Below are 25954 nucleotides of genomic sequence, written 5' to 3' on the forward strand. Positions count from 1 at the left end.
AGTCTGCTACTAAACGATTATCTTTTACCGAAATGTAGTTTCTCTACAACCATTGCGAAATTATTTACACTACACAGCCATACATCACTGTATGGAAATCTCCCGTTTCAAACATTACCTCAGCACTTCAATGATTTGCAGAAAATATTTTCTAAATTAGATACAAAAGAAAGATAGCTGTCGCTCTATATGCCATGTAAACGATTGGGGGGGGGGGGGTTTAGAGGAGATAGCCCATATTCATTCTTAACCTCGGTTCTAAATAGGGGTGAGTGGTTAGCAACACGCCCCGACCCCAAGAAAGGACCCCTGTACCCAATGGGCAGGAGGCTGGGCTGGTCTGATGCTACACCCGTAACTCAAGAACACAAAAATGTTATCTAAAAGAACAGACACTACTCTTATTGTTTGCTTGTGCCAGGACCTTTAACTACAGCGGACGCTTTGAAAAATAACTTCCAAAGAATTTGATCGTGGCAGTTCAATTACGTAATTCGCGCCTGTACGTCATTTGTTTCATTCGTCAGCAGACTGAAAATGGCGTGCTTACAAACTTTTTCGAACCTCACAGGTGATCCAACATTAACATAACAAACATATCACTATAATATATTATTTTTACTTAAATACTACAAATTTAAATAATAATAAGTTTTGGAAGTATGAGATAATACTTAACTTTACGTTTAGCTACCACTATACTGGAATATAATATCAGAGAATAAACATATGAAAATAATTTAAAATGAACAATTTGTTGTGGTAACTCTTGTTGTATGTTATGGCGACAGAAAATGACGCTGGTTTAAATTGTGCTTGTAATTTCTGTAATTGTAGCGCTTGAATAATCTAATCCGAACAATTTATTAACTTATATACATTAAGACATGTCCCAGCGACGTAGGAGAAATGCATTTGATGTGGAAAAAGGAAAATCTGACAGGAAAATATCAGGGACTAGTAGACCAACGTCAAAACAGTCTGCCTGGGTTAGTACGATTTTTTAAAAATTCGGTTGTCTGTAGTTGACTCAGAATGTTAACAGGCATGAACTCACTGAAATCTGTTGGAAACTTATTTTATGTTTCTTAGTAGTTTTGATTCTAAGTGTGAGGCTGACTAAAGCATGTTGGATACTTACAGATTCAGGATGAGACAGAAGACATTATAAGTTTAAAATCTAGGAGTGCTGAAGGTGAAGTGTCTGCTAATGAAGCAGAATCATCGTTCATCAGCTCACCAAAGAGAACCATTGTATCAGCAATGGGAATCAGCAGACTGCAAAGGGGAGCAATGACTGCTACAGAATCTCCCTCAATCAAACCTACTGCAAAAACAACAGTTGTTGAGGATATCCATTCACCAACAGGAGACAAGAGTTCATCCCCAGTTTCGCCTGTTTCTACGAAACATAAGTCAGCTGGCAATAGAAGGACACAGCTTGTTCCTTTTAGTGAAGTAATTACAGTAAATTTTAAATTTTTTTCTCCACAGCACATTGACAAGTTTCTTATGCCTTTCTTGTTAATGTGGTATTTTGAGGTAGCTATTTATTTACTGAAGTCTGTAGGTGTAATAGTTAACTCAATTTTACAAGGAGTTTGGCAGTGGAATATGTCATGATGATGTGATGGCCACTACATTTTTCTGTTTATATGTAATAAGGTATTGCTAAAGAGTTGGATGTAGGAAGGTAGGGATTGTGAAATGCAGGAAATACGATTTTTTTATCATATTATGTGATTAAGGGGAATAATGTCAAAGTTGGTTAAATGCAAATATTGCAGAATTTTATTAATTGGTCAACTATCTGGCTTTAACATCCATCTTCAGCTCTCCAGTTTCCATTCTTCACCAAATGTGTATTCCTTTATCTCAATATCTAGCATATAAACAATTTTGTTGACAGAAAACATTGTATATAAAAGATGAGGCAGTGTGATTTTGTGTAACAGTAAGGTTTATTAATATGGTGAAAACTAGACATTGTGGTTCAGTCATTCAGCATTCCTGCTTTGTGTTTGGGAGGACCATTTTCAATACTTAGGCCAGAGCCCAAGTCCCCCTACAGTAAATTCTTTAAATAGTTTCTTAAAATTGGCCATGATCACTGTCTTCTAGATCTTTTCCAATTCATCATCATACTATTTTACACTACTAATGTGTGCATTTGAGATACAGATTGTTTAATATAGTAAAAAGGAGAACAATAATTACCTTGATTTCAGAAACTTCCTGTTACATTTTATCATGTTATAACATATTACATAAGGGATTTTGTTTGGATGGATAGTTTGTTACAGAAACATTTACTTTCATGTATATGTATATGTAATTTTAATTTGGATTAACAGCTTAATACTTATATGATCATTCACTGAAAGCTGTGATCATTGCAGGACACATTGGATAATTTTAATAAAGATGAATTGGAGGTTAAAGATGTCATAAGCATTGACAGCAGACAACATTCACTTGGAGAATCATCTCTTGAGGGCAGTAGAAGTTTCACTTCACAGACTGACAGTCGTTCATATCGAGATCGTCTAAGGGATCGATTTCAAGCTGTGCGGGTGAGCTGGTGCTTCAGTATGAGTGATCATTTATTTTTCATAAATGTCAAGGTTTGAAATTAATTTGTATTTTTTTATGCAGGAACGTGCCGGGACTTCAGTCATTGAAACACACACTCGTTCACGCCTGAGACATAGACTTTTGAATCAGCCCAGTGTTTCACATTTTGATAATCTTGTAAGAATAACTTTGATGTTTTATTAGTAAGAAGTGTTTTCTTCGATAGCATTTAGTCTCAGTGCAGTGGTTAGCACTCCTGTTGTATATTCAGAAAATACTGGTATTAAGTATCGACTGCCCAGCAGCTAAGGTCTTTAGTTGTTTTTGTCAGTTGTTCCAAAGTAATTTCCTTGTACATCCTTCCAAGTTCATTAATCATAAGTTTCCTATGATTTGTTGCTGTGCAACCAAAAACTAAGGAACAAAATTTATAGCATAATTATACCAGTTTTTAGAGTGTCGAAAATGCCAGTTTGTAACATTTTTTGGCAGAAGGCTATTTTATGTTGTAGGACATCTTGCTAGCATGCTTAAAAATTATTCCACGAAGGTTTAAATACTACTGCAGAAAAGGTATTTCATAGTTCAGTACAATTATTTCCAGAATTTATTATTTACATTTGTTACATTAATATAACATTTTCTGAAGTTTTACTGAAAGAGTGGATTCATAAAATTTTCATCTAGAATCACACGATGAAATTCTTTGACTGTGATCAACATGTATTTGTACTGGTAGGTAGAAGATTAGTTCATGATTAATCTTTTCATTTATTTTGAGTATAAAATATATGTGTGTTGTATGTGTAATTTATTTCAGATTCAGAAAGAGGAAGTTGAAGTTGGAGAGGCACTGGAGAGGCATGAACAGGCAAAGGCAAAGTGGAAGGAAGTTATCGAGGCTGTGCAAGAGGTATTGTGTTGTAATATCCATAATTTGCACAATAACTGGATTTCAGGCCTGCACTACGTAGCATGTAACAACTGTACTGAAAAATGGATGCTTTAAACAAGTTTTGATAAATAAAATACTAACACGTACATTTTGATTATCGTAAACACGAACATTTCAATCCACAATTTGTTCTTTCAGTTCTTGAAGTTTTTCCTCTTCTGTGTTTTTCCCAGTTTTGTACTCCGGAACAATCATCCAGACTATTTGCTCAAATTCCTTCTATCATATTAGGGTAATTACCTTGTACACTCTGTGCTTTTTATCTGTCCATTCCTGTTTTTGTTCCGTGAAGTAACTGCCTTGACCATCCATGTTCTCCCCTTCTTTTTACCACTGTTCATACCAATGAAACATGTTACAAAAAAATTTCTTTTACCAAATGTTAATTATTTACTGAAATATCTTTGGTCCGACACACTTCTGGGACAGAAAGCAGCCCAGTATAATTAAAATGACGTAGTCAAGTTCCTTGCCATCTGGTGAAACCCTTGAAGTTTGGCTTTTTCATATTTGTACAATTTTAAAAAAAAGGTATTAAGAACAGATTATGAAGATTTCCGTCTTCTGAGTTGTTGCGCTGTGTAGTCTGGTCGATGTTAACCAACGTTTCAGAGGTCATACTGCCTCCGTCATCAGGGCGATGAATATATGATATGTTGATGAATAGATAAGAACTGATTTCAGTCTGTTTTAAGGTACTTTCCAGGTGTGGAGAGACTGGAGAAGACATTCGAGCTGAGTGTCGACTGTCATTAAAACTTGTTACCTCCTAAATCTCTTAACTACACAAACTTGCTTTGGAAATCTGTGATACAGAATGTCATTTTCTTAATACTTTTTTTTAAAGCATCCTTGAAATTGAGACCCACATTTGCCACTTCTAGAAACATTTTTGGAAGTTCTTTGTGCTAGCTATGGTATTGCATGGTAGATGCTACGCTGTGCCTGAGCATGTTGCCGGTACCTGCATGTTGTAGTCTACAAAACTGAAAATCTGCTTGGTCTTCTGTGTGCTACAGTGTTATTAATTTTAGTAGTATTGACCATGGGAATTATTTAGTGTTGCATTTTAATTAAATTAAAAATTAATAGCTTTTATCAAGTATCATGATATTTGCTTGTGGCGAATTGGCTCTGAAGGTAAAGGTAAAGTTGTCTCTTCTGTCCTAAGTACGATGCCTTTGAGTGCAGTTACAAACTCAATTCTTTGTCTTCATACGAGTACTATATTTGGGTGCTCTTCATGCGTTGACTGCTTCGCTGCTGAGTAGGCGCTGGAGCCGGTGGTAAAGAGGAAGTTCTTGTTCATGCTGGTTTTCATACTCTGGTTAGCCAACCTGTAGCCAATCATTTTGGCAACGGAGCTATCTCGGATCACAGAAACACGTGTTTCAATAATTGGGCTTAATTCTTTCCACTTTATGATGGAATGTTTCTTATCAGACGAGAATAAAATTATTTGACATGCAAATAATAAATGTCGAAGCTGGATATTTTCCGCTATTGTTCTTATTTTCAATTTTTATTTTACAGATTAGTGGTAAGATTTTTTAGTTGCACTCTGTATTCTTATCAACAATAAAGGTTGATTTCTGTTTAATTTGATGTTACTGCAGGAACCATGTAGCTCAGTTAATGGATTGTCTGGCTACAGGCTGATCAACCAGCTGAAATGCATGTTGAAACCAGATAGGCAGAAGCTGTTACACCACATTTTACTGTGTTCTCCAAGATCCACTTTAATATTATCCTACAGTTTACGTTCAACGTATTAAAGCTGGTTGCAGTTGCAGTGTGTAGTGAAGGGCTAGGTCACAGAATACAGCAGGATACTAAGTATAGCTGGAGAGAGAGAAAGGCAAACCAAATAAATGTTGTAGCATGTGGTGCTTGTCTCTATTTTTGTTTTGTCAGACTGTTTGAGACTCATCTTGTGTGTCAGTGATGCACTGTGAAGTGCAGAGATTTTTTTTCACATTATATAATTACGAGAAAATCTAATTTGAGAAATTCTTACTACCATTACTAGGCTACCAGGTTTATGCTAGGCCCAGAAACTGGCTGTTGTAAGGGGTTTTGTGGTTTTACTAAGTCCCTCAAATCAGATGATGCTTTAAAATAGGCAACGAATCAAACCTCCCCCATCCTTATCATTCGCATTTCATAATCAGCCTTTTGTTTGTCGCTGTATAACGTGCATTTGAGAACCAACTATGGAGGTCCAGCAGACCACGTGTGAACCTCGGTCCGTGGGTTGCAACACTGTTATGTTACATAAATATAACCTATGCAAATGTAGTGTTTTCAGCGCGTTCATAAGGCCGTGCCATAGCCCAGATGGCCAGACATTGTTTTCTCAGTGTGGAGACCCGAGCTAAATCTCGGGTGTCTAGAGGTAGGATCTTTGATGGTCGAAGTGGAAATGGAGCAGGTTTTTCTCCGAGTTCCTCTGCTAATTGCCATTCTGTCATTACAGCCCTGCGAAGTGTGCGAGAACATCATTGTACCTTAGGTCTTAACGTCCTGTGTCTTTATTCCTGACCTTGTATTTGGTAGGTCTTGGAGTATTGGTAGTTTAGTTTTATAAATGTAGGCATTTCATCACGAGAACTTTCTTTTGTACGAAATTTGATATGAGAAATTTTGTAGACTGGGAGTTATCGGGCTAATTTATTTTTTGTCCGTATTGGTTTAGCATATCCCTTTCTGTACGCGAACATCGATTTCCAAAACATCACCTTATCACACAAGAAGTTGTACATAACATGAAATACAGAACACGCGAAGACGTATAATATTTATTTGGCCTTGCCTGCGAGTGTGTTGTACGTACTACGTTGTATAACAAAGTCGAAATAATTATTTAGCGAACTTATAAGAGGGAATCAAGTCTTTGTGTTTGGAGATACAGCCTACAGTATGAGGCCAAAGAACGCATTTGGATGCCCATGTATATTGCAGTGGAACACATCGTTCTTTGAATTACTCGCACGCATTGAACCAGTACATCTCTGGTGAGATATGGGGAAGCATGCAAGATGTTGGCATCACCTGTGTTGCGACAGAGGAACTCCGTATGTGCCGCCCCAAGGTTCTGATCATCACAGTGCTGAAAATAAACGTGCTTGTTCGGAATGACTGACAGCAACTGATGATACGCCCCCTTAGATGCGGCCGCACTGTGAAATAATTTCTCGTAACACCTTTTTTCGATATAGAAAATGTCATATTAGGTTTTACTTAATTATTTCGGTCACATAACGCACAGTAGTGCGGGTTAAGACACTGACGGAGCAGAAAGAGAGAGAAGTAGATGATGATGAAGAAGGAAGAGGAGAAGAAGAAATAGACGTAGAGGAAGGAGAGAAAAGATTAAGAAGAGGAGAAGAAAGAGCAGATGAAATGAAGGAAAATAACACGGAAAGGATGAAAGAGGAAGACAAGAAGGCGGCAAAGAAGACGTATGGGAAGTAGAATGAGGAGACATAAAGAAAAGAAGACGTGAAGAATGAGAAGAAGGCAAGAAATGAAGTAAAATAATTTTTATGGCGTCTCTATACCTGTACCGCTGAGGGAAAAAAAACACTCTCAATCAAAACTGACTTCTCCGTGACGGTACCTCGTGGACCAAGTTCTGTCTGCGAACGAAGGGTTGTGAACCTTCGGAGAATTTTGTTTGTTCTGTGCACTCAGATGACCTACTTCATAATTCATACCTTTCGCCGATATTATGATAATTCAATCTAGGAGCATGATATGAGCGGGGCATAAGTCACCCACGGGATAAGTGGGAAATGCGTACAAATTTTTTATCGGGAAATCTGAATGGAATGACTGGGGATTGATGGAGGAAAATCTTCAAATGGAAAAAGAAAGGGGAATAGTGTTAAGATGAGTGGATTAGGAGGGTCCATTGGCGGGGTTTTGTGAACGCGGTAATTGAGAAGGTCAGTAGATTGCCGGTGACGGGTTTCGCTCCACAACCCTGTTTAAAGGAACAAAGGCGTAGGCCTCGTTGCCTGTGTCTGTGTTGCAACAGCTGTAGGGGCAGTTGGCTGCCGCCTGTAAGGTGTGTTCAGTTTCCTTACTTCCTTCCTTCCCGCCCCCCGTCGATTATCTTCAAAACACCTTTCGTATTTCGTTATCCCTCGGTGAATTTCTTTCTTGTATATTTCTCCTTCGTTGATCTTTATCCTTAGTTCTTGTGCTGTTAACCATCTAGCGTGCAATGTAATTCGTTTAGGGTCTGGGTAACACGCATCATATCCGAGATCACAGCTTTCAAACGTTTGCTGTACGATGTTACATCTCTGGGCTTTCGCAGTCTTGTTAATTCATTGCAGGTGTAAATCGACTTTTGACATCCCTAATGAAGAAAAAGCAGCTATACTTTGCTGTGTAAAATGTGTGTGACATGTGTAGACCTATAATAGGAAGGTCTATTTAGAAAATTCGTTTACTTGAGTATAAATTACTCGAAGGATGTTAAATAAGGGAAGAGAAATGGGTTTATATGAATTCGACAGAGTCCATGTATGGACGTTTGTGACTCCGGTGATGAACTTGCGGATTCATTATCTGTAATGATCTGCCTCGCCTGAGTTACAATTACCTGTTTAAGGTAGATTATACTGTGGAGTTAATTTGTTTGAGCCTCGTGATTTAAAACGGTTGTGTTCGTAAGCGATGGTGGTGTAATGGTGAGCATAGTTGCCTTCCAAGCAGTTGATCCGGGTTCGATTCCCGGCCATCGCAGTTTTTTTTTCACTGTAGCTATTGGTATCAAAAATATTAAATTCGTCAATCGTGCCACAAACTACGCAGACTAGCTTCGGGAATCTGACATCTTTAATTTTAACCAAAGTGCATTTATTTGTATCATATGATTCCCAGCGATCATTTCCCTAAACAGCGTTTAGTATTTAGTTTTTACCTCAAAGAAAATATGTTTACAAATCATCATTAATAATGATTTTTTGTTTGGTAATTTTTTCTACTTGTGAATAATTTCTGTCGAAGCCATATCCACCACAAAGATCAACAAGAAACCATCAAATGTGAGTGAATACAGAGTTATAGAACATTAAAGTAGGTGGTACGTACAGTTACCACTGTACCTTAATGAAAGGGAAGAGGTAACGGGCGTACAAGCACACAGACCTAATTTCGTTTTGTGAAGCAACGCTTGCCTTTATAATCATTATATAATTCGTGAAAATGCGAATGTATCCGGATTTCGTAATGTAGCTGAGAGGCGTATATGGCGAAATCGATGTCCAAGACGGAAAACAAAAGACTGCTGCGTGATGTTACAGGAAAGAGAGGCGGTCCTGCTGACGATAATACTCGGTACAATTTCGGAAACGCGTCCACCACGGTCTCATGGACCTGGCGTGATTCCTCCCAGATTTCTCATCCATGGACAGTGCAGTGGCGTACAGTGCAGTTAATCTTCCTTAAGGAATAAGTGGAAGAATTTTCAAATACCTTATTTGGAAATTCGAAGGATAGTGATGAATAAGACAATTTTCGATATTCTTAGAAATAAGTAATTATATGCAAGTTTTACCAGAACAGGGAATTTATTAAGTGCCAGTTGCTTAAGGAAGATTTATTGACGTAGGGTTAATGACGCAGTTACACGTGTAGTTCATTACTTTGTTGGTTATGCAGATAAGGAAGGGAGTTAATTAATTGACTACGTAACATGTTAGATAGGAATCGCTTTAGTTACGTAGGTAACTAGATGCTTACTTTGTGAGTTTGTTACTTGCAACTTGAAACTTGGGTCTTCCACGTCTTCTTGTATCATAAAAATAAGATAAATAGAATATAGAATTAAGTGCTGAAGAGATTATAGTCCCATTGACAACATAGGCGAAGTAGAAATGAATGGAGAAATGTAGGTTTCGTAAGGAAGAACTTATTTCTCACGCAATTTTCTGAAGCCCAGTAGTAACATTATGTACCACATAATTTAACATTTAAAAACTCTGTATTCTGTACACCGAGTGTATTTATTTGTTTAATATGAACAACGATAATGCCCATAAACAACATTAACCAGTAGATCGTTGTAATGAAGATAACGTTGTGTTTTTTTTGAGGTAAGAACAGACTTTTTAAATTTTATTTAGATGAACTTCGGAGTTCAACGTAATTGGATGACAGAAACAAGAATTGCTTACGTAATTATAATGGAAAGTCCTCATGGGAAATGGAAAATTTGGTAGAAGCCGCCACTGGCTACGTTTGTGTACTCTGTAAATAATGAGTGAAGCGTCACATTTTTATTTTTTATTAGCTAACATATGTAGCTTAGACTGAAGTCATTAGACACACTTTGTTAAATAGAATATGGAATTAAAATGTCTTGCTAGGACCTACGTAATTTTATGACCCACATCTCTGTGTTACCTGGATTCTAACACCTGCCATCGCAGAGATGCGTGAAGCACTGCATCCTCTTCGCCGTCACTGTTGGATTGCAGACCGTATCCTGATGCGCACTGCGATTAAGCAAGGGACCGGGAAAATGTGCAGATGTTTTGTAATATTTTGAAGATTTCGTGTGTATTCAAATGCACGGGCTTAACTGAAATATAAAACTGGGGAAAATGTGCACAACTTTGCGACATTTTGAGCATTTGTTTTAAACGTAAATGATTTTTCAAGTGGGCTGGGAAATACATAAACAATTTAGGAATATTTTAAACGCTAGCTTTTGTTTAAAGATTTGTTAGCGTTATAACGGGCTACATAATTGAACAAGAATGCTTTGACACACAGAGTTGCACAGTACGAGTATTTGCAAATGCGTCATTTGCTATTTTACATTCCTGGTTTCAGAGTTTTGGTGTTCGTTCATTATAAATAAAATGTATTATTGAAAACGCAAATCAACATACATATCAAATTTCACAGTATTCGCCCCCTCCCCGTATTTGCGTAAATATAGATTTAACCAAACTGAAAATGTTTTACTCAAGTTACAGATCTTCCATGTCAAAATTTTTGTGCGACAAGCCGTCATAATAGATAGGATTTTATGTTTTCTCAGCGGCGAGTCCGAAGATGGCTGTCTTATGGGTTGTAGCGCCATATAATCTGGTAGAAATTTACCAACGTTTCAGAGGTCCATACTGCCTCCATCATCAGGGCGATGAGATCGCCCAGAAGACAACCGTCGTCATAATATATGTAAAATGTCTGACATGTTCGCGTTCTTTCTGATTACTGACTGTCGTTGACGGGTACAAATCGTTGCTGTAAATCTATTCACACCTCAGACACTACATTGCATGGTGTTAAAAATAATTTGTCCTTGTATTTTGTCAAATAAATACTAAATATAAAAATATTCCAAATAAAATTGTTAGATATAAAGGAAATATGTATTTTATGGCATGCACAAATGTATTGCACGATGCTACTTTTTTCAGACACGTGATAAAATTCGATTAATGAAGAATGGGGTTTCATAAGACCGATAAGGTCCAGAATAAAACTTGTCCCATACAAAATGTAATTGAAAACCGTTCTATAATTTCAACAATAAAACACGTAGATGAACGAACAGACATGGCCTCCCATTTGGCGAAATACATGCAAAGAGCGCATAGAGATGGCAAGTTTGGAGCATAGGATCGAAACAACATTCCATCGTCTTCTAGAGAAGTATATTGTAACATTACAAAATGAGGGAATAAGACTCAACTGCATTGAGTTCTAAGTCGGTGGCTTTGTATAGCAACGTCCTTCTTTTCTAGAAAGAAACTGCTGCTTTTTATACCTCCAGTTTGTCCTTTTCATCGAAATGCATGCGGTAGGCACCAGGAGGTAGACAAGAAAGACATTCTTGCGAAACGGGCATCAGCTGGTACTTTCTTGTTGCATCACCTGGGAACAAGGCCTCCTGAGAATACCATACGAGTATTGTTGCTTTGTTCACCAGGTGGCACTGAAGAGGTATTACTGCTGCTGTTTGAATCTTCCAAATAAGACCATACCCGCCATTGTATGGTTATATTTTCTTGGAAGGAGAATGATACGCAGGGCCGTTTATATTCGGTCCTTTTTTCGCATCGTCTCAAAGCAAAACAGATGTAGTTGCATTTAGTTTTTGAAAACGCTTCTAAAGCAGTTTTATAGTGACAGTTTTAGCAGTGGCGTGTTAATAGTCTGTCCGGCATTAAGAATAAACTACAGACCTTGAGTATTAACAGCTTACACGGTCCATTCATCAGATAGGCCTGTTCATAGTTCTGGAGATGAAGTAGTCGGTTGTGAATCTGCTACATGTTACTCCACGGAATTAGTTTTTAGTTATGGAACTGAAACTTAGGAAGCAGTTTTGGGGTCTTCATTTAATCACTGCTCAGTTTTAAAATTATCAAAACAGAGGAAAAAAGCTACCTCCGAATTGAGAAACCCACACTGGTTCCTATCTGCTGTTTCACGTTGTCTCAGAATTGTGACTCTAAAATCGGATCTGCGTTATTCGAGATCGTACGGTTAATGGTTAACTTGAATTCGAGTTACGTGCCTTACTCGGTGACGGTTCGATTTCGATTAAGTACATCCAATCCCTGGAGAAACATACGTGATCGAATTCGAGAAGCTTACTCCCCATTTTTACCTGACAGACATGTGGCTGTAGAAAACTACGCTGTCCACCGTACATTTCGCTTATACACCTGATTTATAGAAGCTTCCACCTTCTCAAAAAGTTCTCGATAATACGCTGACCATATTTTTATTATTGGCAACATCTTTCGATGCCACCAAGCCGCTTTCCCCCATTTCATTCACTACGTATTTGTAAGCACTTTTGGGAGCATTCTTGTTTTTGTATAAGCAACCGGTGTTGTACTCCACAAACATTCATGGGAACAATGTAATTCCACAAACTCTACGTTTTGCGCTAATGAAGACGTGGTGATTTTATTTTTGCAGATTGGTAACGGCGTTCAACAACATACAAAAATGAACGCAATTTGCAACTCGAACTCTATATTGGAGCTACTGGGTAATTGCTGAAACGGTAAAAAAGAGTTAGGACCTAGAATCAAGACTTCTTTGATTTTGAGTAATTTAAATTTTATCTTAAGTTTTACTCCTTTTCTGGTGAGCATCGAATATGAACTCAACAAGCCCGGTTTTAAAATTCTTTCTCTGCTGTGAATTGCATAAAATGAACGTGTAATGGGAAAATCGTGTTCATCTGTACGTCAGCGTTGCAAGTACGATTATTAAAATAACTTGGATTAAATGTCATGGACGACAAACACCAAAGTTGTTGGCCGATTTTAATTTCGCCCACAGCTGTTCAATGAAAGACGCTTTCAGATCTGCAAATTTAATTTGAAATTTGGTTTGGTGCTCTGCATACTAAACGAATACAATGCAGTGAAACAGTCTACCTGTTCTGTTCATTAGCTTTGTCAAGAAATATGCATCCGCAATATTGGACATCAAGACCAATAAAACATGCGAGGAACGCATTTTGAAAATAGCCTGTGTCACTCTAGATCGAAGTGATGCTTTCGACTCTCGCTCCAGCAAATCTCTTCGAACTCGCCGTCCTTTCATCCGATTACCATGGTAACATTTCCTGCAGTGTGTCTAGGTCGTCAAGACTGGCAAGTTCATGGTTGTAACGCAGATAGTCATCTTGACTTGGGTTTAACCTTTTGACCCTTTTTGTTATGCAGTGCTCATGTATGTGTGCCCACCTGCATTTTTACGTATTTTTCCTTTTGCTACCGCGTTCATTTCTTCGTTTGGTCCAACATTTCAGTTCGTAGGTCCATGTTATCTAGAACTACAGAATTTGTAAATGCTGTTCACCTATCAATAGGTTTAATGCATTACTAGAACGCTGATATGGGCGTGGCTTGTAACACAAATGGATGCGTCAATATCTGCTTATTCGGTTATTTTACGATGATATGTCAACTACTGAGATTATACGTCAAAGGAAATGAGAAATGAATGCAGAATATTGATTGGAGAAGATCAAGGGAAGGGATCACTGGATTTTGTGATTTGAATTGGCTCAGGATAGGGTCTATCGGCGGGCTTATGAGTTTGCTTCAAAGACAGTACGCAGTCTATTGAATACCCTTAGCTGAATAATTGGCAATTGATCAAGCAATACTTTTTTAGTGAAGCCAGTCAATCAATCCGTGCGATGTATAGATGAAGAGGCCTCTGTTGCGTTTTGATCCATGCAGGGTTGCAACTTTCTTGGATGTGTCGGAAAAGTCTAGATTTTGCCATCACGGGTCTCTGCAATAAAGAACGTTCCGAATTTTTGACATTATGTGTAACTTCGGGTTGGTATGAAGACCATAAAAACTGTATTTTACCTACACCGACCAGGGTCAGTATCCGTGTCCGTCCGCATGTTTTGTCTGTAAAAGTACTCAACGAATATCGATATATCGATTCGGGTTTATATTAATAGATTCCTGTCGAATTTAATTTTGGTGCACACTGGTGGGTGAACTGTGATTCCTGTCTTACACGAAGCCAAAATAGAACTTCGAGATTTCTGGAAAACAAGTCGTCTGGAGTTCTGAACCTGAACAGGCCTCATCATTGAAGATGATAATGATGATGATAATAATAATAATAAAAAAACAACACTAAGCAGGACATTATTTTGGATGGGGAGGGAGGGAGTTGAACCGGTAAGCTCCTCTGTAATACTGCCCTCTATGTAGTTATTGTTCCGATGTTGGATCACGGGCAGGAGAATACTGGGTCACACAACTGTTCGGACCTTAACTGAAGGGGTCCGCTGTGCCATGTGTCCAGGAGGCTGAAGAAAAGTCGCAAGGTGACGGCCACAGCCGGCAGATGACCCGGAAGGGGAAATTAAAATAGGGCCAACTGCTTCCGTCAGCTGGACTTCCCAAATCGAGCGAGTGCTGTGTACATTTTTTAACAATAAATTTAGGATTCTTTTTGAAGAACGACAGGCGAGTTTTAAAATGCGAAATATCTGCACCTTTGTTTGTGATGGTGATGAACTCATCGAAATGAATTATTGGGATTATTGGAAGTCCCCCCCCCCCCACCAATGCAAATAAATTCTGTGTTGGGGAGTGGGTGGGTTTTGAATTAATTTTTTTTCCTCAGTAGTAATTCACTGGAACTAGTGAGTTTAATTTAGCTTTATGGGGATAAAACAGATTGAAGGTGTTTGAGAACTGAGTGCCTAGATATTTGGACCTACGAGGGATGACGTGGAGAAAAGTGCGTAATGAGAAGCTCCATAATTTGTGGAGCAAGTAGCGCTCATGGGGAGATGAGAAATGCTTAAACATTGTTGGTTGGAAAACTTTAAAGCTGGGAAGAGACCTGTCGGAACACCTAGAAATAGAAGGGAGGATAATATTAAAATGTACTTTAGGTAAATAGAGTTTGAGGGTGTGAACTGAATTTATTTAGCTCAGGATAGGGACAGGTGGGGGGCTGTTGTGAACACGGTAACAAATATTCAATTTTCTTGATTAGCTGAACGTTCTGTTAGCTTCACAAGAAAAACTATGGTAATTAGAGGTGCAGTTAGCTATGTGACGTTTGAGGTTTTCACGACGCTGTGGTTAAAATGTGGATTGTGGTCTTTCGGGTTGTGACACGATGCAGTCTTGTATGTGCTGTGTATAGCTTACAAATATTAGATTTTCGTTTGTAGTAAATGATTCAAGGCCAGTGATGTACGGTAGAAAATTACCAAAAGGAAATGCATTTAATAATATATATACGCCAACACTTTTCCGCTCTTGTTTCTTTCCAAACTGTGTAATACAAGACATTGCCACCGAGAAAAGCCATCATGGCGTGGGTTTTCGAGTCTCTGTCGAGATCGTGGTCAATAAAATGTACATAATGCTGTCAAATTATTCAGTGTCTCAATTACTAAACTGCACTTTTCTTCCAGCAGTAAACAGGGTACACGAAGATACACATCAAGTCCTATAGTATCAAAAATTAATTTATTGAAAAAAAAGCTGCGATGGCCGGGAATCGAACCCGGATCAACTGCTTGGAAGGCAACTATGCTCACCATTACACCACCATCGCATTCACGTTTAAACTTCGTACCAATTGTATAAGTATGATGTAGCTCGCTACACAGTGGCGGCACTGATTTGTACCAGTGTCTGTTCCACCAGTTTTAAGACACAATGCTAAAGAAGATTTTGTCCCAATGCCTAAATTTCACGCTATGAAGACATGGGGAAAACTGCATGAACGTATCTTCATATTTTGTTCCCTGTACCAAATATCAGGAAGACATCAAATCAAGGAGGATGAGATTGGCGGGTCATGTACCGAGCAGCGGGAGATGAGAAATGCGTATACATTTTCGATTTGGAAACTTGGAGGAAAGAACCATTCGGAAGACCAAGACATAGATGGGAGATAATATTGAAATGGATGTACTTTAAATAGGATTTGGGGCTTGAATTGGATTCATCTGCCCCAGGGTATGGACCGATGGCGGGTTATTGTGAATGCGGTAACAAGCCTTTTGTACCATTGAAGGCGGGGAATTTCTTGCCAAACTGAGCTAAGAAGATTGTAAGATTAGCTTCTCAAGAAGGACACTGCTACAGGGCCGTAGTATCCAATAAGCACATTTAGCAAGGATAGAAATGCTGTATACAGAAAGAGGCAGCGTCATGTCAGTGTCAACTCTTATCATTCCGTAATTATTATTATTATCATCATCATCATCATCACCATCACCATCCTTTTACGCTATATAGTCTGAGCTACTGAAAAAGCGTCGTTAAATAAACCATAACCATCAACCTTATTATTCACTGCATATTCAAATTTGTAATCGATGACTTTGTTTAATGTTTCATTCTGAACGTCTGTAAAGTTCTGTTTCAAGGAACTTCATAGAGTTCCTCTCGTTCTGCAGGGTTCGAGTACCGAAGCAGCAGACGATTTCTTCACGCAAGTACACGAAGAGGACGACAGGGAGCGCGCAGATCAGCCAAATTCAGCACCGGCCAGTCCAGGCGTACCTCGGGGCGGTAAGTCCAACTTCTGGTCCTGCGTCATCGTATTGGCCCTTTACAACAAAATCATAACAAACTTTCTAGGAAGTTAACAAAAATCTGTCCAAGGGCGATTACAGGACGTGTGTGTACAGTTTTGCTGGAAGACCGTTCCAAATACCAGCCTGACATTATGTCTGCATTCACCTGTAGATAGTTGTTCATCTGACAGTTCAAAGGGCATCGATTATAATCTCACAACCATCGTTATCATCAGAAAAACTCGCCATTCGTTTTGCCATGTATGCTGTGTCTCCAAACAAATTTTTCCCTTGTTGAGCGAGATTTCCGGTTCTCACTGCGGCGAGTGCGAAGACTGTTCTTGGGATGTTGCACCGTATCGTCACGTTGAATTTAACCGGAGTGTCTGAGGTAAGCTTGTACCAGATTTCACGGCGCAACATCCCGCAACCGCCTTGTTTTCCAAATACATAATGCACCCCACATGTTCTGCCCGTTTCATCATTTAGCTGTCCACACATGGTCTTCTTCATTTTGCGCTCTCTTAGTCTGAAGATAAGGCGGACTATGTGGACACAATCACAGACACAATCGAGGTATACCATCACTTGCTCGGCAAGAAGGAAATTTGTTGCAACTTGATTTTTCAGAGAAAACCCTGCGCAAGACTTAAAAAAAATTATGCTTTGTACTTCGAATAGGGTATTAAGATTTCATTCTACACGTAGTTTTAAATCATGGGGAGAGATGGCAGTAAGTGATGTGTGTTACTTGTTCCGCCAAGTACAGTGACTGATTCCAAAGTTACTCTGCAAGATGGCATGGGAATGCAAAGAAATGATCTTGTCTGATTTAACCAAAATGGCCACTTAAACCGCAGAATACAAAATTTGTGTGCAGTGTAATTGCATTATATTCTGATTTCTGAAGTAGCTTCTTCATTGTGAGAGAAGTTTTGTTTGAAGTGAAGCTTTCGCGGCGACTGAAGCTGATGAAAGACACTCAGGTTACAAGCCAAGTCAGGTGGCGCGCTACAAAGGATCAGATTTGTTACGCAGTAGCCCTGAGGATGAGAGCAGAGATTGTTCTCGAAACGTTGGCAGAAGATATGGTTTATTCACCATTCAGTCACCTGACGCGGTTTGTAGCCCGAGAGACTTTAATCAAGTTTTGTTTAGTTAGCAACAAGTGTGGAAGCCGTTTTATAAACTTCCCAAGTTTTTTTTGGCATATGATAATGCAATTATAATTACTATGGTTTAGTGTAGTGGTTGCCAAACAAAAATGGCGAATGCATGAGTAAAGAATGTGAGGTTGCCAGACAAAGCTTAGAGTAAGGTTTTTTGTGGATTGATCACTCCTTAAGTTATTTAAAATGTATTTTGAACTGTAGCAGTTTTATGCTATAAAATGACTTGAAAAAATTGTAATGAATGACAAGAATCTGGAAGGGGAAGATTCTGGTTTAAAACAAATTACAATCACAGTATGTGTAGTGAGACTGAGAAACCTTGTTTAGGATAGCTGGTTACCTGGTCAAAATGCAAACTACATCCCTTCCAAATAAAAGTTTAAGTTTTGCGTATTTCATTGTACCAACTTTGTTCTTAAAGTGGATGCTTCGTAATAAATATTACAGAAAGCGAGGAAGCTGATGGTGGTGAGGACCAAACAAAGTTGGTAACATCAGACTTCTTGGGTTTACATGATGAGTGGGAACTTGTTCAGGCGGTGGCACCAGGGTACCAGAGAGACGAGCAAGAGGCTCGTGAACAAGAGCTTTACTTCATCCCTAGTATGGGACCAGGTGAGCCATTGTTGATGACAAGTTGACTTATTTGATATTCTGTGTGCCATTACAGCTGTTACACTGTACAGAAGATGCCACGAAGTGTGGGAAAAAGTGATTTAAACTCCCAGCAGGACTTTAACTCTGTGATTAATTGTATAGCAGTATGCTGTTGTGATGCGCATCAAGCTGGACTTCACTTAAGAAATGAAGTAAAGATGATGATGGTTAAAGACTCAGAATATTTAAAGAAATAATTACAATTAATTTATGAACAATAACAACCTACAGTTTTATTTTGAACTTGGTACAGAGGTTTATGAGAACCATGGAATAAGGTATATAGGGAGAATGGAGGTATAGGCACTAAATGACAGTGTTTGGTGAGCTCCATGCTCCGACTACTTTACTCTCAAATGAGTTAAGTTTTGTGAGAATTCCTCACTCTGTAGTAAGTACCAGTATAGAGAGCCTTCATTACTTGCTGGCATTTTATGATTTAGAAGTATTTTATTACATGTGCAGTGCCACTGGAAGACAAGTTGAAACCTGGTCATGAGGTTCGTTACCTAGAAGAGGAGGGTCTGCATGTCGGCAATCATCTTGCTGTTACCAGCCGTAACACGAACAAGTTAGAACGCCGCCTGTTGGCTGGGGGAGACAGGTCGAGTACCCTCATATGAGTAGTCACCCCTTGGTAGTGCACATTGTGTATCCCTGTAGGAACACTGACTGACAGTCATGTAGATTGAGTAAAAAGTAAAGTTTGTCCCGCTACGTGCCATACAGGCGCTTGGGGTGAGTGGAGGTATAGCTCCTCTCTTTCTTGACCTCGGCACTAGATGGGGGTGAGTGGTCAGCATCACGCCCCGGCCGGCTTTACTCCCGGGAAAGGACCCCGGTACTCAATGTAGAGGAGGCTGGGTGGGCCCCAGAGCCGGTCTGGACGCAGAGGCTAGAGGAAAAATCCTCTGTCCCCGTCGGGGATCAAACCCTGGTTGTCCAGCCCGTAGCTAGTCACTATACTGACTGAGCTATCCCGGCTCATACGTAGATTGAGTAGCCCTATAATAACAATGACCCCTGGCCATGCACATTGATTAACTCCATAGGAACACTAACTCTAGTTACGCAGGTTGAGTACCCCAGTAGGACCAGTGACTCCCAGTAATGTGTGTTGAGCACACTCATGAAAAATGTAGCAGATAGAGAAACAAATGTTCTGGGCCTTAAAGTGTTCATCACTCATGCTAGAGCGTACAGTAATGTTGATAGAAAATTAAAACTTATATAGAAGATTTCTGTCTTCTGGGTCATTGCGCCGTGTAGTCTGGTTGATGTTAACCAATGTTTCATCGCCCTGATGACGGAGGCATTATGACCTCTGAAACGTTGGTAAAAGTTGACCAGACTACACAGAACAACAACCCAGAAGAAAGAAATCTTCATACTCATCGCTGTGAAAACCTCAAATCATACATAAAACTTATATAGTTGGGGTGACCTTAAGTGGCATGATATTAATACCAATCATTATGAAAATCTGTTAATTATTTCTGAAGTTATTAGGTAGGGATAGACACGTGGAAGGATGGAAATAGATATGATACTGCAGGCCTGTTGTTCCTTATAAAATTAGTAAAATATGTCAAAAAGAGGAGGAAACAAAAGAGGTTATGATATATGGATGGTTGAGCAAGAAGTTGTACAAAACTATGGCGGGGAAGCTAATTAGAAAGTGGCCACTTGGAATGCCGAGAAGGAAATAGAGGATAATATTAAAATAGATTTTATGAAAATAGTGTAGAGTGTGAAGTTGTAGGTGGGGTTGAATTGGTTCAGGCTTATGTTAGACTGTAGCACTGTGAACCAAATACATGTTTTGTAGGGGGGGGCTTCTGTGAGAATTGAGGGTTAAAGGTCACACCAGGCAACATTAAAATCAAAACTCCTCTGTCTGAATATGGATTATACATATATCTTAATAGAGAATTTCATTAGGTTTAAACAAGCCCCATATGAGCTTTGTACAGAACAAATGTTATAACTTCTAGCCCCCAAAATTAAATTTTTATGATTTTTAGCTCCTGCCTCACAAAAACTGCAAGATATTGGTGCTTAAATTTTGCATAGTTATTGCTCTGAAATGTTGGGCTGTTTCAGAAAGTGGTTTGGTGATGATGGTGAAATTATATCGCTGCCAGACCCATGCAGACTGGTTCCTTTCCACCCCCCTGTGTGTGATGAAGTAAACTCCATCCTGGATGTTGAATATAAGCTGGTAAATATCTGTGTTTTTATGTATCTATGCATTTACGCACGCAGTGTATCGATATCAGAATTCAATTACAGCCCCCATAATGTCCATTTCATCCTCTATTCCCAATTTTATTCTAAAGGTATTTTGGTTTCATTGCTTCTTCTATATGTCTGTGTTTTCCTTGATCTGTCATATTTTTTTGGACTTTTATGAGGAATCTAGTTCCACTTTTATTTGGCCAACTTTTTTCAGCCAATTATTGAAGAAGGATGACTGATTGTGAGATGTGTACAAATATTGGTTTTCTATTTGTGTATCTTTTGTATGTGGATTTTAATTAGGAAAGTCTGTTCTATCTTGACAGTTCTGTCAAAATGATAGTTTGTGACTGATGTGTACAGTTTTACATGCATATGTACAGAAAGGAAGTGATTTCCTTGGTATTGAAAGGGTTAAGATGAAATACGTTGGCTCAGTATAATAAGAGAATGTGTCACAATATGTCTTTTCATATATTTTACATGTTAGTAGATTTTTATTATTCTATCATTTGATGCTATAGTCTATAGTCAGATCTTGTGACTGGGATACTGGGAGCGACCCGTTCTTCAAGTGCCTGAGCACTGCGGGTGTCAACTTTTCGTTGGCTTGATCTATAGACATTTGGTAGGACTCCTTGGACGAGGGATTGGCCCGTCTCAAGGCCTCTACCTGTACACAGGACAGCACAACACAGAAAAACGCGGACAAACATCCACGGATTGAGTGGGATTCGAACCCACAGTCCAAGCGACACAAGGCCCACGCCTCAGATCGTACGGCCACTACAGAGCCCAGATCTTGTGACAGTATTGTTAATTAAACAGCAGATAAATATGTAAGTAGGTAAGGGCGTTGAGAAGTGCTTACAAAATTTTGGGCAGGAAATTTCAAGGACATCAACGATATAGATGTCATTTGGTGAATAATATTAAAATGGACATAAAAGAGATAAGTCATGAGGAATAGATCCAGGTGGCTCAGGATATGATCTGGTGATGCATTTTTGTGAATACTGTTATGAATCTTTGGGCTTCATAATAGCAATGCCTTTATTAACCGTCTGAGTTTTAGTCAACTTCTCAGTGGAGATTTTGTACAATTAAATTAGTTAGTTATGATGCAAATATGGATTTATACTTTGGATTTTCAAAGAAGCAGCAAGTGATGTGTATTTTTATTAACACTGAAGTTGTGCAGAGTACACTGACAGTGTTTCTAAGGCAGATATCCCACTTATAACATTGAACAGGCTAAAACTTACTGTTATTTCAGGCAACAATCAGTGATTTTGAGAACAAATATATTGTTCAGCCTGGAGACATTGGTGTTGAGGATCGCTATCTGCTCGAAGTAGACATCTGCTCTGTGACATTCAGTCATCACCCACTGTTCAGTCGAGAGCATGTTTTAGCGCAGCGCGTAACTGAACTCTACCTCAAGTACAGTGAACGTGCAGTGCTGGGACAAGGTCAGAGGCTGGCGGGCCGACTCGAGGCTCTCCGTATAGCTCGAGACAGCTTGAAGAAGGTTCTCAAACAAGCGCCTGATGCCAGTCAGCAACAGTTGGAGAGATTACAGAGGTCAGGGTGACCATTATCTTACTTTAACAACTGATTGTATTGTTTCAGTGGTTAACACTCCTGCTTCATATTCAGGAGGTCATGGGTTTGAATATCAGCCCAGAGACTAGCTGTTATGACTAAGGTTTTTGTAGTCTTTATCTGTTTATGTAGGCAAATGCTGAGCTAGTACTTTGAGTTGTACTGTCACCATATCCTTTTCAATTCTCTCGAATTAATTGCTTACCAATGTTATAGCATTTTATATTATATATTCTCTGAAGTTGAAAAGCAGTTGAAAAATTATCATTAAATAATATGGAGGTCACCGAATCAGTCAACTTCCCTTAAAACTATTTTAAAAAGAAAGAAAATGGTAATTATTTAATTCTGTTAGGAAAATCTATTTATTAGACTTTCTTTTATTTTCACCAGACAAAAGTGAGACTATGTTACTGGACAGAAATTCTGATGGATTTTGAGAGTTTGGTTACTGGCTATCCTGACTGAGATTTTGCATGGTTTTCCTCGGTCTATCCAAGCAAATGATTTCTTCCAAGTATACCATACATACATAATTATTTTCATATTACATTTAATGTTATTTAACCTCTGCAAATGATGAGCAGCGGTAAATAACGTAAAAAGTAACCAGAAATGGTGCCCCTTGCATCACTATGTTTTGTTTGTTTAACTAATAAGACAGTTATGAAACACAAGAATGAATGGTGTTGGCCACAAGCATGTCATTTCTTTGTGTTATATTATAGATATGTTGCTGAGATCCGTGAGACACGCCGGTTGCGACAGATGGAGGGGTCCAATGATCGCCAGCTGTTGAGTAATTTGCTGTTGACTTGGCGTGACCTGAAGAAGTTAAGGGAACTTCAGGGTTACACATCGACACCACTTCGATTGCAGATTCACAAAGAGTTTTCTGATGATCCAGCTGCTGAAATCAGGGCATGGGACGAGGAGATTCGCAAGGAAATAGATGAACTTGAGGAAGAATATCAGGAAGAATACAACACGCAACTGGATGAATATTCAAAAAAGCTGGCTGTGTGGAAAAAGAGAAGAAAGGCAATGGTAGGACTCCATGAAACCTGCTATACAAACCAGTGTTCTTAACATTGTAAGAAAAATGGTGTTGGAACTGAATTCATGATGATATTTATCTTTGTCATAATTATTGTCTTTATCATCAGATTCATGGTTTAAATATTCTTTGTCAATTCCAGTTTTACCGTTTTATTTGTTCCTGTTAATGCAGAACTAACCTTAGATTACATAAGACTTTGCATTGCACACCAGCTTCATTGCCAAGCTGGTTGCACCCCACTTGATACAAATCCTGTGGGTGTAACACAAAGAACTAAGTGAATGATTATAAGTGAGCCATCTACCGGGTCAAACACCACCAGTTATCTTATATAATGTTGTATTCTTTCTATTTTAAATGATTACCTTATTGCCGGGTAGTTCAGTCAGTATAGAGACTGACTACAACCTGGGTGATTGGGGTTTGATCCCCGACAGTGTCAAGGTTGAGAATTAGCAGGAGCTGTAAAGCCTCTCCCCTTGAGCACCTACATGGCATGTAGTGGGATAGCTTTCTTCTTCTTCTATGGCTCTCCGGTCCATATTTGGTCCATGGCCTCCTCAATTCTCCTCTTCCATTCAGTCCTATTGTTAGGTCCATTCTGTCTGAGGCTTTGATTGAGGTTTCGAAACATCTTCCTTTTTACGGTGCAAGGTTGTTAGCCTTGTGACCAACCCCCAACCTGGAGGACCAGGGTACCTGTCTTAGTCTGACCTCTCCCCCTCGACCAATCTGGCTAGGGAGACCCTACCAGTAGCTCTTGGGGTCACTGAGGTACTCAAGCCCCACCACCACGACAAGGTGCAGGTACCATTAAGTGGGGGGGGGGGGGGGGTAGCTTTACTTTTACCTTATTGCCATGCCATGACACATCCTCAGGTTGTGGATGGAGAGTAACTGTGAATATGTTGAATGAACAGTCATAGATAGCTGTAGGGGTTGGCCCTTCAATTTCAGAGTTTGGGCATGGGGTTACTAACATGATACCATGTAGAAGCAGTTATTAATCATCATAGGAAACAAAACTGGACATATTCCTGGGTACAAAACCAGAAGGACAGTATGTTTAGAATCTTGAGTGGTTCATAAGAAAAATGGTGTAAAGATGTGAACTAGATTCAATTAAATCAGCTCAGGATAAGATCCAGTTGTGGGTTTTTGTGAACACTGTCTAAATACCTCTATTCTGTAATATTTTAGCATGAAGCAAAAAGGAGACACCAGAGCAAAGCAGAACAGAGGATTGAGAGAGAATTTGATGAAGAAACAGAGCTGGAGATAATGGAGCCATCTGGGGAAGAACCCAAACCACCTGCTAAAGTGAACATGGGTGTAGTGAGGTCAGAGGTGATGGAGGGGTTGTTCCAGTCCTTTCGTCCGCCTGGAGAACCCAAAGTGTACCTGGAACTGACAACCAGTGAAGCTATTGATCAGAATCCAGGCTGTCCCAAGTGAGTGAAATTGCTAAGAGGTGACTTGTAATGATGGCAGTGATTTAGATGATGAAATCACTTGTGTCTGTTGATCGTATGCTTCCCTTGTTTGTGTCCAGTTTACCATCATATGCATGTTTTATTTCTAAAAATATTCAGAAGATTTTGATAAAATTTGTTATTGGATGTCTGCTATAAAAATTGATGGATTAACTTTTTAGGCTGTACTGGTCCATTGTAACTCATACTTCACATGAAAGTCAAATGAAGATTTATTAGATTTCTCAACATTATTTATTGTACAAAGAAACAGTATGTGGCATAAATTATAGACCTCATTAAGATTTGTAACTTTTATTTGAAACAGCTGCCTTACGTATAAGGTATTTGATTATATTTGTTCCCAGTATACCATAGTGACGAAGTTTTGACAATTATCATATTTACACCAAGAAGTTCCTCTAATAAAATATTCTGAAGCATCTCATAGATCAAAATATTTTTTGAGCTTATTTTTAAACCAGAAAATTTCTTGTAGATTTAAGGAGTCACGTTCTCATGACAGTAAGGATGTTGATGTTGGTCTTTTGTGTCATTATACTGTGTAGGCTTCTAGTTTGTTACCAAACTTTTTAGGCGGTATGTCTCATTTTGCAATTGAAGGGGCTCAGCTAACCTTTTTCTTCACTGTGAAATGTTATGATTATGCAGTGAGCAGCAGAGAAGAACAGCTGTCAAAAGATGTGACCTTTATGTGAAGATCTTCTACAACCAGAAAGAAGTGTGCAGTTCACACCTACAGCCTCTGGGTCCAAGATTCAGTGTCTCAATTGGCCAGCTGTTCCCAATCCGCATCTTACAGTGGCCTGAGAGCCTGAAGGTGGAACTGCATGAAGAGGGTGGCACCTTTGCTCATCATCTGGTTGCAGAGATATACTTACCATTTCCCAGCAGGTGGGATTCTCACTTTTGGTTGTAAAGTGTAATCTTGGTTTTATGTGCTTTTTCCACAACATGCACAGAATGATAGGGAGATCATGTCTGCCCCTTTGTCTGGATTCATGTCTTCTCTTTGAAACAACTGAGTGGATTTTGATCAGATTTGACAGTGGGACTACGATAACATGTTTGGTAAATCTAATTTTGGTTTGTGATAATCAAGTAAAACTCATATTTTACATGAAGTATAAATCAAAC

At 39.0% G+C, this 25954-nt stretch overlaps 1 protein-coding gene and 2 non-coding genes across 4 annotated transcripts in view; 2 read left to right on the forward strand and 1 right to left on the reverse strand.

Annotated features, from left to right (window-relative positions):
* Positions 1-772: 772 nt before the first annotated feature.
* The window catches only part of Cc2d2a (Coiled-coil and C2 domain containing 2A), a 45841-nt gene continuing 20659 nt past the window's right edge, over positions 773-25954 (forward strand). For both annotated transcript variants that reach the window (XM_022064344.2, XM_022064345.2), the window contains exons 1-13: positions 773-989; positions 1144-1458; positions 2400-2573; positions 2656-2751; positions 3395-3487; positions 16473-16587; positions 18212-18379; positions 18887-19025; positions 20525-20642; positions 21936-22243; positions 22993-23311; positions 24525-24775; positions 25469-25711. In XM_022064344.2, the coding sequence (XP_021920036.2) occupies positions 888-989; positions 1144-1458; positions 2400-2573; positions 2656-2751; positions 3395-3487; positions 16473-16587; positions 18212-18379; positions 18887-19025; positions 20525-20642; positions 21936-22243; positions 22993-23311; positions 24525-24775; positions 25469-25711 (2441 nt within the window). In that variant the 5' untranslated portion in view covers positions 773-887. The remainder of the gene's footprint in view (positions 990-1143; positions 1459-2399; positions 2574-2655; positions 2752-3394; positions 3488-16472; positions 16588-18211; positions 18380-18886; positions 19026-20524; positions 20643-21935; positions 22244-22992; positions 23312-24524; positions 24776-25468; positions 25712-25954) is intronic.
* Positions 8213-8284, forward strand: TRNAG-UCC (transfer RNA glycine (anticodon UCC)). Its single transcript has one exon. It is a non-coding gene; the product is annotated as a tRNA-Gly (tRNA).
* Positions 15551-15622, reverse strand: TRNAG-UCC (transfer RNA glycine (anticodon UCC)). The gene has a single exon. It is a non-coding gene; the product is annotated as a tRNA-Gly (tRNA).

Source organism: Zootermopsis nevadensis, unplaced genomic scaffold (assembly GCF_977971745.1).
Source record: "Zootermopsis nevadensis isolate Lab colony 2312 unplaced genomic scaffold, Znev_1.0 Znev_ptg000028l, whole genome shotgun sequence".
In the NCBI taxonomy this organism is placed as follows: Eukaryota; Metazoa; Arthropoda; class Insecta; order Blattodea; family Termopsidae; genus Zootermopsis; species Zootermopsis nevadensis.